At 37.8% G+C, this 14,380-nt stretch overlaps 1 protein-coding gene across 1 annotated transcript in view; it reads right to left on the bottom strand.

The window, feature by feature from the left end:
* The window catches only part of LOC149821829 (ABC transporter C family member 5-like), a 33,427-nt gene that overhangs the window by 5,165 nt on the left and 13,882 nt on the right, over window positions 1–14,380 (bottom strand). Inside the window, exons 4-7 of the mRNA XM_089981447.1 lie at window positions 12,118–12,804; window positions 11,828–11,992; window positions 10,555–10,849; window positions 4,645–4,859 (exon numbers count right to left, since the gene is read on the bottom strand). Coding sequence (XP_089837573.1) covers window positions 4,645–4,859; window positions 10,555–10,849; window positions 11,828–11,992; window positions 12,118–12,804 — 1,362 coding nt within the window. The remainder of the gene's footprint in view (window positions 1–4,644; window positions 4,860–10,554; window positions 10,850–11,827; window positions 11,993–12,117; window positions 12,805–14,380) is intronic.

Genomic DNA, 14,380 nt, shown 5'->3' with positions numbered 1-14,380 from the left:
TCCGAATCTTATCTTTTATTGTATTTCCACACATCCATCTAAGCATACGCATCTCAGCTACACTCATTTTTTGAATATGATGTCTCTTGGCAGCCCAACATTCCGTACCATATAGTAAAGCAGGCCTAATAGTCGTCCTATAAAACTTTCCCTTCAACCGCAATGGCATTCTACGATCGCACAACACTTCAGTTGCACTTTTCCATTTCATCCACCCAACCTTTATCCTATGATTTACATCTCCATCAATTTCTCCATACTTTTGAATGATAGATCCCAAATATTTGAAACAATCATCTACCGGTATTTCTTGCTCACCAAGCTTCACTACACTCCCATCACTACTTCGTTGCTTACTAAACCGACATTCCATATATTATGTCTTACTCTTACTCAACTTAAAACCTCAAGCTTCCAATGTTTGTCTCCATAATTCTAACTTAGCATTAACCCCAGCTCTAGACTCATCAATCAAAACAATATCATCAACAAACAACATACACCATAGCACATTTTCTTGAATTGATCCCGTAAGCTCATCCATCACTATAGCAAATAGGAAAGGGCTTAAAGCAGATCCTTGATGTAACCCAACCGTTATAGGAAAATTGGTTGTCACCCCTTCACAAGTGCGGACATTAGTTACTACTCCTTCATACATATCTTTAATTATACTAATGTACTTGAGAGAAACACCTTTCTTCATCATTGTCCACCAGAAAACATCCTTAGGTACTCTATCGTATGCCTTCTCCAAATCAATAAAAACCATATGCAAATTTTTGTTCCTCTCTCTATATCTCTCAATAAGTTGTCTAAGAAGATGTATAGCTTCCATAGTTGATCTTCCAGGCATAAAACCAAATTGATTCGCCAATATCATTACAACCTTCCTCAACCTAGACTCAATCACCCTCTCCCAAAGTTTCATAGTATGACTCATGAGTTTTATACCACGATAGTTTGTGCAATCTTGTATATCACCCTTATTCTTATATAGAGGCACCAAAGTACTCTTCCTCCACTCATTAGGCATTTTATTTGTCCGCCAAATCTTGTTAAAAAGATTTGTCAACCATTCTAAATCTTTCTCTCTCAAGCATTTCCAAGCCTCGATAGGTATACCATCTGGGCCAACTGCCCTTTTTTATTTCATTTTCTTTAAAGCCTCTGCAATTTCTTTCTTTTGAATCTTGCGCATGAAGTCACGATTCATCTCATGAAAAGGAATGGAGAAGTCTCCAAGATCCTAAGCATCACTTCCATTAAATAGCTTATCAAAATAATCTTTCCATCTCTCCTTAATCTCCTCATCTTTGACTAAAACCCTTTGTGTTTCATCTTTGATACATCTAACCATACCCAGATTCCTCGATTTCCTATCTCTCATCTTTGCAAGCCTATAAATATCCTTCTCGCCCTCTTTGGTATCCAACTTGTCATAAACCTTCTTATATACCTTATCCCTCGCGTTTCGAACTACTTTTTTAGCTTCCTTCTTTGCTATCATATACTTTTCCAAATTCTCATTATCACGACTCTTAGATTTTTATAACACTCTCTTTTAACCTTAATAGCTAATTTGACATCCTCGTTCCACCATGATGTATCTTTACCTAGCGGTGCACCGCCTTTAGACTCACCCAATACCTCCTTAGCCACCTTTCTTATGCCACCCGCTATCTTATTCTACATTGATTCTGAATCCTCCTCGAGACACCAATCAGCTTCCTTAACTACCTGCTCTACAAACATTCCTTGTTTAGATCCTTTCAGTGCCCACCACTTAATTCTAGGATCTATCCTATGTCTATCCCTTTTGCGGCATTATCTAATTCTAAGATCTAAAATTAAGACTCTATCTTGTGTAGCTACACTTTCTCCCGGTATAACCTTACAATCGATGCAACAACCCCTATCTCTCTTTCTAAGTAGGAAGTCGTCCATGTTAACTTAGCTTAAGGTCACCAAATATGAGCACATGGTCTATTTTCATATTGTTCAACATCCATGATCATAGATGAGATTATACAACCGTATCTCGACACGAGTGTGTAGAATACCTGTATCAGATGTATCTTACGATAGACTCTAATATAGATCATATATTACGATACACGATAAGTGCAGTTTAAGTTGCACTTGTTTTGATTATTTTGTTGAAAAATATAAGGCCCCTTTGGGCCATTTTATGCTCATTCACAAAGAGCTTGAGAGTGATTTGGGGGAGATTTCTTGCAAAAAAAGATGATGATCATGATCATGATTGACATTAACTAGTTAATTTTTGTTTAAATTTTGAAAAAACTTGGTTATGTAGAATTTGTAGATATTGAAAAACATTTTATGATATTGTTTTTGTTTATATAAACATGCACTATTATGAATCTTGTGACTTGTTAGCTTAATTTTGTTGTTTAATATGCATATTATGTTATAGTTTGCATTTTTCTTGTGATATATGCATGTTATTCATATCATATTATCTTGATTATTTAATGTTCGATGTCTTAGGCATGCCATTCATAGCATATAAATATTTTGATGTGTAATATTATAATTTTATCTTATATAATTCATCATTGTTTCTTGTGTTATGATATTTTTTTTATTTTCCTGATTTTTTGGTTTTTTGTTTTGTTTTTTATCTACAATGTTTTACGGTATGATACGATACAATCTATGTCACATGGGTGCGGGTGCGGGTGCGGGTGCGGGTGCGACACGGGTGCGGTGCAATTCCAAAAAATTTGGACACGGGGACTCGGCTATATATATATATATATATATATTAAAAAATATATATTATAAATATATATATTTTAAATATTATAATTATATATATAACAATAAATTAACACATAAAGAGGGTGCAGGGAGGGGGGCCAAGCCCCTCCTCTGCGAGCAGAGGGTGCAGGGAGGGGGGCCGAGCCCCTCCCCTGCGAACCGAGGGTGCAGGGAGGGAGGCCGAGCCCCTCCCCTGCGAGCAGAGGGTGCAGGGAGGGGGGCCGAGCCCCTCTTCTGCGAGCAGAGGGTGCAGGGAGGGGGGCCGAGCCCCTCCTCTGCGAGCAGAGGGTGCAGGGAGGGGCCGAGCCCCTCCCCTGCGAGCCGAGGGTGTAGGGAGGGGGGCCGAGCCCCTCCCCTGCGAGCAGAGGGTGCAGGGAGGGGGGCCGAGCCCCTCTTCTGCGTGCAAAGGGTGCAGGGAGGGGGGCCGAGCCCCTCCCCTGCGAGCAGAGGGTGCAGGGAGGGGCCGAGCCCCTCCCCTGCGAGCAGAGGGTGCAGGGAGGGGGGCCGAGCCCCTCCCCTACGAGCAGAGGGTGCAGGGAGGGGGGCGAGCCCCTCTTCTGCGTGCAAAGGGTGCAAGGAGGGAGGCTATGAGCAGAGGGTGCAGGAGGGTCGACATACCTGACGGAGGGGGAGACGGTGGCTGCCTGTCGCCGGAGTTCGGATCGCCGGCGTGGTTGCAGGAGAAAGCTGCAGGGGCTGAGGGGGAGAGGCAAAATCGAGAGGGTAAGCCCCTCTCCCTGTCGATAAACCCCTTTTAGGGTTCGGCTGCCAAAAAAAATTTGGATCTGGGTCGGGTTTGGACCCGACCCGACCCGGATCCAAAACAAAATTTAAAACTCGAAATGGACAATTTTGGACTCGGTCAAAGTTGACCGAGTCCAAAATGTGGACGGACTCGGCCCAGACTCGTTGACCGAGTCCGACTCGGCGTTGACCGAGTCCGGGCCGAGTCCAAAGCCGCACCCGAGTCCGTGCGTGTCGACGCGGGTGCGGCAACCCTTTAGCCGAGTCCGTGTGACATAGGATACAATACATAATTTATTTTGAGCCTTATGATATGCTTTTTACAATCTTGTTCCAAAAGGTGGGGCAAGAAAAGAGAAGCCAAGTGAAGCTAATAAAAGCCCCAAGGGGTTTTGCACCGTGGAGGGGGACTTCGCCACTAGGCGGGTGGTCACGGTTAGGGATGCAAAGTGGTTGGGTTTTGGATCCTAAAATACATTGGGAGTCAGGTCGGTTCGGGTCTAGAAGGCCAAAATTTGCAAAAATGCTTTCCTGAACCCGACCCGTTTGCAACCTTAGTTAGGGTTTCATTCCCATGAGCATCAGCCCCCGTGCATTAATGAGGGCAAGGGATAAGCCCTTGCTCAGCTAAAGCTTGGAGACTCCCTGGGGGCAACGGGATAGAGACAGTAAGTACAACAGGATTAGCCAGCGTGACTGGGTCTCTAATCCCGAGGGTGGTTTCCCCGTCCATGAAAAAAAAAGTGCAGCTAGCCATGTCTATCATGAATAAACCACCCAGTGAAATGCGGCAAATGCCAGCGAGAGTTACAAGGTGGATCCAATTTCCTAATAGATCTTCATGCCTTGCTCATAGCTCATGGTCATAGATGCAACAAATGATAGCCTTCTTGGGCTTTCTCCATGGAACCTGAATGGTTTTCTTGCCAATAATGCAGAGACTTTTAAGTTCCCAGTACTTTACAAGATACACTAGAAAGTAATATGGATCATGTGCTTCCAATCTAATACTATCAATATCCAAAATAAAAATATGGAACGCCTCAAAGGCTTAAACCATATATGAAAGATCAAGGCTGTATAAGAAAGAATATAAATGTTTGATCTAAATACCTTGAGATCAATAAGCTCAGTCATTCCCTTGTCTGGCCAGCAGGATGGAGGCCGAGAATCCTCAATAACAGGTGGTGCTTCAGATGGAATTTGGCAATACTGATGAATCCTTTCAATAGAAATAATCTTATTTTCCAATTTACAGAAGCTCAAAATCCATCTTGACAAACGTGCATTCATATTAAGACCATATGTAACTGCAAGTCCGGCCATGCCTGAACACATAAAAAGCAAGCAGGAACACTAACAAATTTCAATATGCAGCTTTTGATTAGGAGGCGGTAACTGCTCTTGATAAGTAATACTTTTAGCTTTATTTGCTATGATTTTAAGCAAATTCTTAAATTATAATCATGTAAGAATATTCAAAATAATCAAATAATAACAGCTAAAAGTTTAAAATTTTGAACAGGAGCATGGAGTGAACTGGTAAAACCTTAGTTCAGAATAATGTAGTAATATTTTAATATAATCAAATATTGCAACTATGAGGTACCAAGATTACTGTGAGAAGGGGGCACAAAAAGTACTTTCTTTTAGTAAGAGAACAGGAGAGAGAAACATTTTGCAAAGAAGATAATAATACTGTTAAATTATGTATCGATATTTGTAATCTCATATATATATTTTCTTATCCACTTGAAAAGGGTATTTCTGTAAATTCCTGTTTTACGCATATTCCATTTTGGAATATGCTTGTAACCTTTCTTTTTTTTATTTTTTCCCTTTTATTTTTTCCTTTTTTCTTTTTTGTTTTTTGTATTTTGTGCCACATAGGGAGGCCCCCCAAAGAGTCGTTGGGGGCTCCCAACGACTCTCTTGGGATCCCCCTATGTGGCTCCTTTGGTTTCTTATAAATAGGGGATTCCCCCTCTTGTATTCTTATGGCTTTGAGTCAAAGCCCAAGTGCTCAATAAAGTGATTCCAATATTTTTATGCCGTTGTACATTTGTGAGATTTTGTGAGTTGTGCTTTTGTCCACAAGTGTTCTTATTGTGCATGTGTGTCGAGTTTATTATCAAGAATATTAAGGTCTTGATCTTAGTATCTTGTTGGAGATACTTTTACATGGTATCAAAGCCTCGTTGAAGAAGGAGAATCGTGCATCTCTTCATTTTTGAAGTGCCTCGAAAAACGTGCCTTCAAGCTATTGGAGTTTGAAGTGGATCATCTTCTTCGGGCAATATTTTAGAAGCCTCTTTTATCAAGAAAGACTTGAAAATCTTTTGAGGTACGTGTTATTTTTTATCTTCTACCCTCTCTAATGGGTGAAAAAGACTCCCACTTCTCCTTTGGTTTTAAACTTAGTGGTTCAAACTATCATGTTTGGGCCGGCAATATAGAAGCCCATATCAAAGAAAAGGGCCTTTGGGGGTACGTTCAAGGTTCAATACCGGAACCCGAACTTACAATCATTGAAAAAGGGGATATTAAAATTCTTGAAGGAGAAGGTAGACAAAAAGCTATAAAAGATTATTCAAAAAAGCATGATGAGTGGGAGATGAAGAACTTCAAGATCGTGTCTTGAATTTTTTCGCCCGTAGAAACCAAGATCAATGCCAACATCATTAAGTTCAAAAAGGCCTCTGAAGCTTGGTTGTACCTTGAAAAAATGTATATTTCAAGGGACTTATCACACAAGTATTACCTCCAAAAGAAGGCATTGACCCTTCAACAAAACGATTTGTCTATTCGGGAATATTTTGCTAAACTATCGTCTATTTGGGATGATCTTGCTATGCTCGAACCAAAATGGAGCGGAGAAGCAATTGAGTTAAGACACAAACAACTAGAGAAAGATCGATTCTTCAATTTTCTAAATGGACTTAGACCCGAATTTGAACAAATTTGGTCCTCTCTTCTATCCGCCTTCACATCTCCCTCTATTGAAGATGTAATCACTAAGCTTAGTGGTGAGGAGACCCGTATGGGGATTAGTAAGAATAATCCTAGCATCCTTGCTACATCTTTTTCTCAAGATGATTGTGAAGGGGTTAATGCCGTGTCAAGACCCGGGAACAATATGAAGGCATACAAACCTCCTCATTTTAAAAATCAAGGACAAGGAGGAAATGATCGATATGGCAAAAGAGACTATAGCAAATTAACTTGCCATTTTTGTAAAGAACTTGGGCATATCAAACCCATTTGCCCCAAATAAAAGAAAATCCTTGTTGCGGCTATGGCATCCCAACCAGAGGAACGACCATCTTCATCAAATGGGCCTCTTTCCCTTCAACAAATTGTGGATGCTCTACAACCTCTTCTCAACGAAGGCATTTTCGGAGCCGCTATGTCATACTCCTCATCTCTCGGTAAGACATCTTGGCTCCTAGATTCTGATGCATCTTTTCACATGACTCCAAGTGCTTATTCTCTTTCCGATTTTTCTAAAAAATTTATTTCATCTTTTGTCTCAACGGCGGATGGAACACCTCTTGAAATTAAAGGAATGAACAATTTTAAAAAACAAGACTTCTTTATTCCAAAAATTCGTCTTATACCAAAACTAAACTTAAACCTACTTTCGGTCTCTCAACTCTCGGACTATGGTTGCGATATAAAATTCTCTTCTAATAAATGTTGGATACAGGATCGCCAGTCCGGGAAGTTGATTGGGGAAGGCTCTAGGAGAAGAGACCTCTACTATGTTGATTTTCTCCAAATCCCCAAGAACCAGTTTTGTATTGTTGCTCAAAATAAAGATATTCATGTATGGCATAAGAGACTGTGGCATCCCAACATTGTTAAAATCTCTTATTTGCCTTTTATTAAGCATCTTTGTAATGAGAATTTTGTATGTAATGAATGTATTCTTGGGAAAATGAAAAGTCTACCGTTTACTCAAATATCCATGTTTACAACAAAATCTTTTGAAATTGTTCACTCCGATGTATGGGGTCCGACTCCTGTGATATCTAAAGAAGGTTTCTCATACTATGTTATTTTTGTGGACAATTTCACTAGATTTTGTTGGATATATTTTCTTAAACATAAACATGAAGTTTTTTCAATTTTTAAAACATTGCATATGATGATTTTAAATCAATTCAATGGAAGTTTAAAAATTCTTAGAACAGACTCCGGTGGCGAATATCTTTCAAATGAATTCAAAAGTTAGCTTGAAAGTTATGATATTCTCCATCAAAAATCTTGTCTAAAAACCCCACAACAAAATGGGTTGGCTGAACGAAAACATAGGTATATCATTGAAACAGCTAGAACCTTGCTCATCTCTCAGAATATTCTGAAAAGACTCTAGGCTGAGGCAGCCCTTACTTCGGTCTATCTCATAAATAGACTCCCATAAAAAAATTTGAACAAGGTTTCCCCATTTGAACGATTGTATGAAAAAGAACCTGATTATAGCAGGTTACGAGTTTTTGGATGTAAATGTTTTGTCCTTACTGACAAAAAAGATAAACTCTCCCCCAAGGCTCCTTGTGCCTTTCTTGGTTATTCTGAAACTCAAAAGGGTTTTCGGTGTTATGATATTAAAAATGATAAACTATATGTTTTCAGAAATGTAAGTTTTTTGGAAAATCTCAGTGGTTTTGAAAAACTTGAATCTAATGACAAGAATGTAGACTATTATTTTCTATTTGATCTTTTAACTGAAGGTGATGAAACTAGTGATGATGAGTCAAATCAGAATGACTCAAATGATAATGAAACCAGTTCTGTGTCCTCTTCATTTCATCAACATGTCAATGAGGAACTGCATAGAGATCCCATAACCTATACTCATAGAGATAGAAATACTTTCCGAAGTACCCTTGAAAGATATGATGATGGTAGGACTGCTCCTCAAAGTGAGGAAAACCTTCGTAGGATCGAAAGACATAGAAAACCCCCTTCTAGGTTCATCTCATATGAGTCTTTTTCACCTAAACATAGAGTTTGTTTAAGCGTCATTCATTCTTACATAGAATCTAGAAACTTCGAGGAAGCACGGAAATGTCCTGAATGGGTAGCCGCAATGGATAATGAACTCGAAGCTCTGAGAAGAGCCAAGACATGGGTATTTCAAGACCTTCCTAAAGGTAAGAAAGCAATAGGGTGTAGATGGGTATTTAAGGTTAAGACTAAGAGTGATGGGACCCTCGAGAGATACAAAGCCCGTTTGGTGGCAAAAAGATATAGTCAAGAATATGAGATTGATTGTGAAGAGACCTTTGCCCCGATAGCTCGAATGGTCATTGTCCGATGTCTTATAACTGTTGCCTCAATCAACAAATGAAACATCTATCAAATGGATGTTAAGAATGCATTTCTAAACGGAGATCTAAATGAAGAAGTGTATATAGATGCTCCTCCTGGAATGGAGTCTGCTAAAGGAAAGATGTTTCGCCTTCGTAAAACACTTTATGGTCTGAAACAAGCTCCCAAGGCTTGGTATGATAGGTTTAATTCCGTAATAATAGAAAATGGATTTTCATCCTGTTTTACTGATACTGTTTTGTTTGTTAGAAAATCCAATGCAGAGATTGTTATTTTACTTCTATATGTGGATGACATGCATAAAATCAATTTTAAATGATACGTTTGAAATGTCTGACTTGAGATTTCTAAGGTTTGTGAAACTCCTGCTATAGTAGGAGCTAAAATGAAAATTGATGATGGTGTTCCTCTCTCTGATCCTAACCCCTTACAGACAGCTTGTAGGATCGTTGATGTACCTGAGTATTACCAGACCAGATATCTCATATACAATTCATACGGCAAGTCAGTTTCAACATGCACCAACTTCTGTTCACATGAGTGTCGTCTTACAAGTTGTAAGATACCTAAAGGGTACTCTAAATAAGAGAGTTTTTCTGTCATCCTCTTCTGAGTTAAAATTAATTGCTTATACTGACTCTGATTGGGGAGGTGACCCAAATAATCGTCACGTGTTCTTAAGTGATTCACTGATCTCGTGGAGAGGTAAGAAGCAATAAAAAGTTTCTCTATCTTCGACTGAAGCTGAATATCGTGCCATGACAACTATTACCATGGAAATTGTATGGATTCACCAACTGCCTGAAGACAAGGGGATCACTATTGAAGAGTCTACTAAGTTATGCTGTGATAACAAGAGTGCAATTTACATTGCCAAAAATCATACGTTCCACGAGCGGACTAAGCATATTGAAATGGACTGTCACTATGTTCGTGAAGCTTACTTGAAAGGAGTCATTGATCTACCTTATGTTACTTCAGAATATCAGTTGGCAGATTTTTTCACCAAAGCCTTATGTGCTCCAAGATTCAACTTTCTCCTTGACAAACTTTCGGTCATCATGCCCTAAGTTTGAGGGGGGGTGTTAAATTATGTATCGATATTTGTAATCTCATATATATATATATATATATATATATATATATATATATATATATATATATATATATATATATATATATATATATATATATATATATATTCTTATCCACCCGAAAAGGGTATTTTTGTAAATTCCTGTTTTACGCATATTCTATTTTGGAATATGCTTGTAACCTTTCTTTTTATTTTATTTTTTCCCTTTTATTTTTTCCTTTTTTCTTTTTTGTATTTTGTGCCACATAGGGAGGCTCCCCAAAGAGTCGTTGGGGGCTCCCAATGACTCTCTTGGGAGCTCCCTATGTGGCTCCTTTGCTTTCTTATAAATAGGGGATTCCCCCTCTTGTATTCTTATGGCTTTGAGTCAAAGCCCAAGGGTTCAATAAAGTGATTCCAATATTTTTAAGCCGTTGTGCATTTGTGAGATTTTGTGAGTTGTGCTTTTGTGCACAAGTGTTCTAAAGCGTTCTTATTGTGCATGTGTGCAGAGTGTATTATCAAGAATATTAAGGTCTTGATCTTAGTATCTTGTTGGAGATACTTTTACAAATACATCCTAGTAAAAGCATTATGCTGAAAGAAACTCTTACTTGGGTCGATACTTCCGTGTGGGAAGCTTACAAGTAGAGCCATGCAAAATGCAAATACAAAAGTTGATAGCATCTCCATGCGCAAGCAAAGCCATTCTATGGCAGCAAGGCTGCAAAAAAATGGTCGAGCAAAACAATCAAGCAAGTACAAGTTCCTCTTCATGAACCGTTTTTCTTGCCCAAATCCTCTAATGGTAGCAGCTCCAGAAATAGACTCTGCAAAGAGATGGATGACAGGCGATTTCTGAATGCTAACAAGACGAACTAATTCTCTTGAAGAAGCCATGTAGTATTTCTGCACAAAAGGCAGAAAGGATATGGAATTAGGATATATCTTAAAAACATATCTGAAAATGCAACAAATGCCCATTTGTAGTCTCTGCAACGACAGCTCGAAAAATGAAATATGGAAATGTGATTCACTTGCAAGCACATACAAACAAGAACATGAAGCCATGAACACAGGCATACATAGACATGCATCACCATTTCCAAAATCTAGAAGTGTTTTCTGCTACAATTCATTTCCAATAACTGAAAGTATTTGTGGATAGTCTCTGTTTATTGACCTGTGAAGAGACCATGAACGACACCGACATGCAGTCATCTCCATAGAAGCAAACTGGACATGCTTTTACAAGTTTATTTTCTTGAATAGACTTACTAAATTACTAACATTTGGTGCTACTCCAGCATATGGTAAATGTTGTCAATATTTCCAAAAACAATATACAAATTTATTACAACATCATCACTATATAATAGAATCATAGGACTATCTCAACACTGTTTGGTGGCATAAAAATAAATAAAATTTCTTCAAAATCTTCCCAAGAGAACAAGTTCTATTCTTTTTTAAAACCTGTGACATTAAGTTACCACGAAATTTCCAAGAACACTTGACACCACAAAGGAACTTCTGAAAAGGTAAAGGGAATTGATCCGGTTCTTGGTGAGGGTTTCCTTTTTCATAAAAAAGAAAAGAAAAAATAAAGGCAATAATTTTGCAGAAACTAAATCAACACATTTTTTTTTGTTTTGATGCTTAGTCAGTTGATACAACACAATATATTTTACGTGTTACTAAATCTCTCTCTCTCTCTCTCTCTCTCTCTCTCTCTCTCTCTCTCTCTCTCTCTCTCTCTCCAGTACAAATGGATAGATGTATTATATATCTAATATACATTTAGATGTTGTATTATTTACATACACACTTACCTAATATACATTTAGCTTACATAAATTCTGAAGATGCAAGCAAAAGACTGAATACCTGCATCCATAAGCAAGCTATTGCCATTGGGATAAACAGAAGCAGGACTTGCCAAGTTACTTTGGACATGACACCAACTATGCCAAGAAGCTGTATTGTAGTGGATGCAAAGCCACCAAGCCTGAAAGGAATGTCCAGATCGACAACACTTTGGTCCACGGATACCTGACAATTTATGTATAACTTAATTATGAGAGTTGTGATGAAAAAAGAACATTAAATCATCAAATCTGATATCTTTTAAATGCTAAGAGAATTTCTTGCACTAGAAATGAAAGCAGACAACTTACACGATTCAAGATCCGTCCAGCTGGAGTGGAATCAAAGAAAGACATTGGTGCTCGGAAGATACTCATAAGCATTTTTGAAAACAACTTCTGTGCAGAAGCAAGACCAAAGGTAGCTACGAGCACAGCTCTTAAAAATACAAAGAAGGAACTTCCAAAAGCAAGGGCCATGTAGACAACAAGGAGAATGGTGCTGCTTGTCTTGGGCTTATCTCCCACTGTTTGTGGATTTGCCCAGGCCATCCACCAATTGCTTGCAATTTGGAGCACTTGAAACACGGTTTGGGCAAGAATGATCAAAGGTATCAATGCACCTTTATACGCTGCAGCCATATATGACAAGTACACTTTTAGGCTAACTCTTCCTCTCTCTCTTTCCTCTTCCTGAACAAGCTGCTTCTTCCTCATACGTTTTGCCTTCTTCTTTTCCTTGATCGCTTTATTATCAGAAAGGTCATTCTCTGGATTTTGTCTTTGTAAAGAATCAATATTGCTTGGTGTAGACTGACAATCTCGGTTAACTGGATCCTTATCCTGTGCTGTTTCAACAGGTTCAGTTCCAGCAGATTCTGGAATATCTAGAGATTCAATTGCTTCATGGTGTGCAGAAACTAAGGCATCAAAATCAGTTCCATCTTGTAGAAGGTCGTCATACTTCCCTGCCTGAATAATCTGGCCCTCTTTAAGAACCTGGACAGAATGCACATAAAAAGCTGAAGTTTTACATATACAATTAGAAGATAAATTTTTGAAGAACTGAACATACACTTATCAAAGGTATGCAAACAAGAGGAACCTTTGATCCACATGTTTGCAGGTCCAAATCAATGAGAACTGCAGAATGCTTATCTTACATCAGTCAGTCTACGGTGGGTTTCTAACTTCCTATTACTGAACTGTAACAGCAAAGGAAGTCATCTTTTTAGAAACTAGATATATCATGCAATATCAGAATTTCAAAAATATATGTAATTATACTGAAGAACAAGGATAAAAAAAAATCTTAGTCATTATGAGAAGCAAAATTTCATGGATTGCATTGCATTGAGGCAAGGTTCTTCAGATGTCACTTTATGAAATTCAGGCCAACCAATACATGAATAAAATGAACCAGCATAACAAACATAACTAGACCAGTAGTGACAACTGAACTGCCATTACATATGAGAGATATCAATTCTCAAAAAGACCACTGATTCCTATTGCAATCTGAGATCCTCGATTACACCACACAGGGAGACGTATTGAATAAATTGTTAAGTTGTACATGTATTTTCATACATATACATTTTTGGTTTATATTGTACATACATACATACATACATATATATATATATTATTTATAATGATGTAATAAGTAAATACCCATTAGGGGTATTATGGTCATTTCAGTCCTTGCAATAGGCTGCATCAATTAGGGGCACATTAGTACTTTTACTTTATTCTTTTTTTTTGTCATTTTCTGTATTTATAGGGACTATTTGGTCAAATACCAAATAGAGCTGTTGGAACAATCCAACAACTCTATTAAGGTTTCTCTCTCTTGTATGTGTATAAATATGGACTTTCATCCTCTTTCATTTCCTAATACTTTTCTTAAGCATTCATGCTCAATAAAATGTATATTTTTTATATTCTTGTGTTCTTTTAATTTCTTTATGTCAAGTATGCACTTAGTGCTTGTGTAGTGCCTCAGAATTCTTGGATTGTCCCTTAGTTGGACTTGTGTATGTGCATGTGCACTTTGTATTTGTAATCATATAAGCCCTTAGAGGCCTTTGTTTTGTATTTCCACATATTTCATTACATGGTATCAGAGCCAAGAAATCTTTCTTGGTATTTTGCTTTTTTTTGAGTTTTGAGATTCTTTGGTTCGAGTTCGTGCTTCGTGAAGGATTTGTGATCGTTGTGTGGCTTGGATTCAAGAAAAATCTTGACCCGGTATATATATTAAACCTTTAGTGTTATTTGAGTTATCTATCTCATGCATTATGCATGAGAAAACACTAATTTTTTCTTCTCTTTGAAAAGTTATTTGTTATTTTTGTTAAAAACTAAAATCTCTAAATGCTTTTCAAATTATTGTTGGTTTTATTTTTATTAAATGTTTTATAAGGTTTATAATATTTATTTTATCTTGTGAAATGATATATATGTACGCTTCCATAAGATTTAGTTTGAATCTTAGATTTTTTGAACTTGCTTTATTTAAAATGTATGTATATAATCGAGTAATTTTTTAGCATGTATAGTTGGCATTTAGATG

This window comes from Nuphar pumila, chromosome 11, assembly GCF_984573655.1.
Source record: "Nuphar pumila chromosome 11, dmNupPumi1.hap1.1, whole genome shotgun sequence".
Classification (NCBI taxonomy): Eukaryota; Viridiplantae; Streptophyta; class Magnoliopsida; order Nymphaeales; family Nymphaeaceae; genus Nuphar; species Nuphar pumila.
Note: the sequence above shows the minus strand (reverse complement) of the source record. Positions and strands in the feature narration are given on the sequence as shown.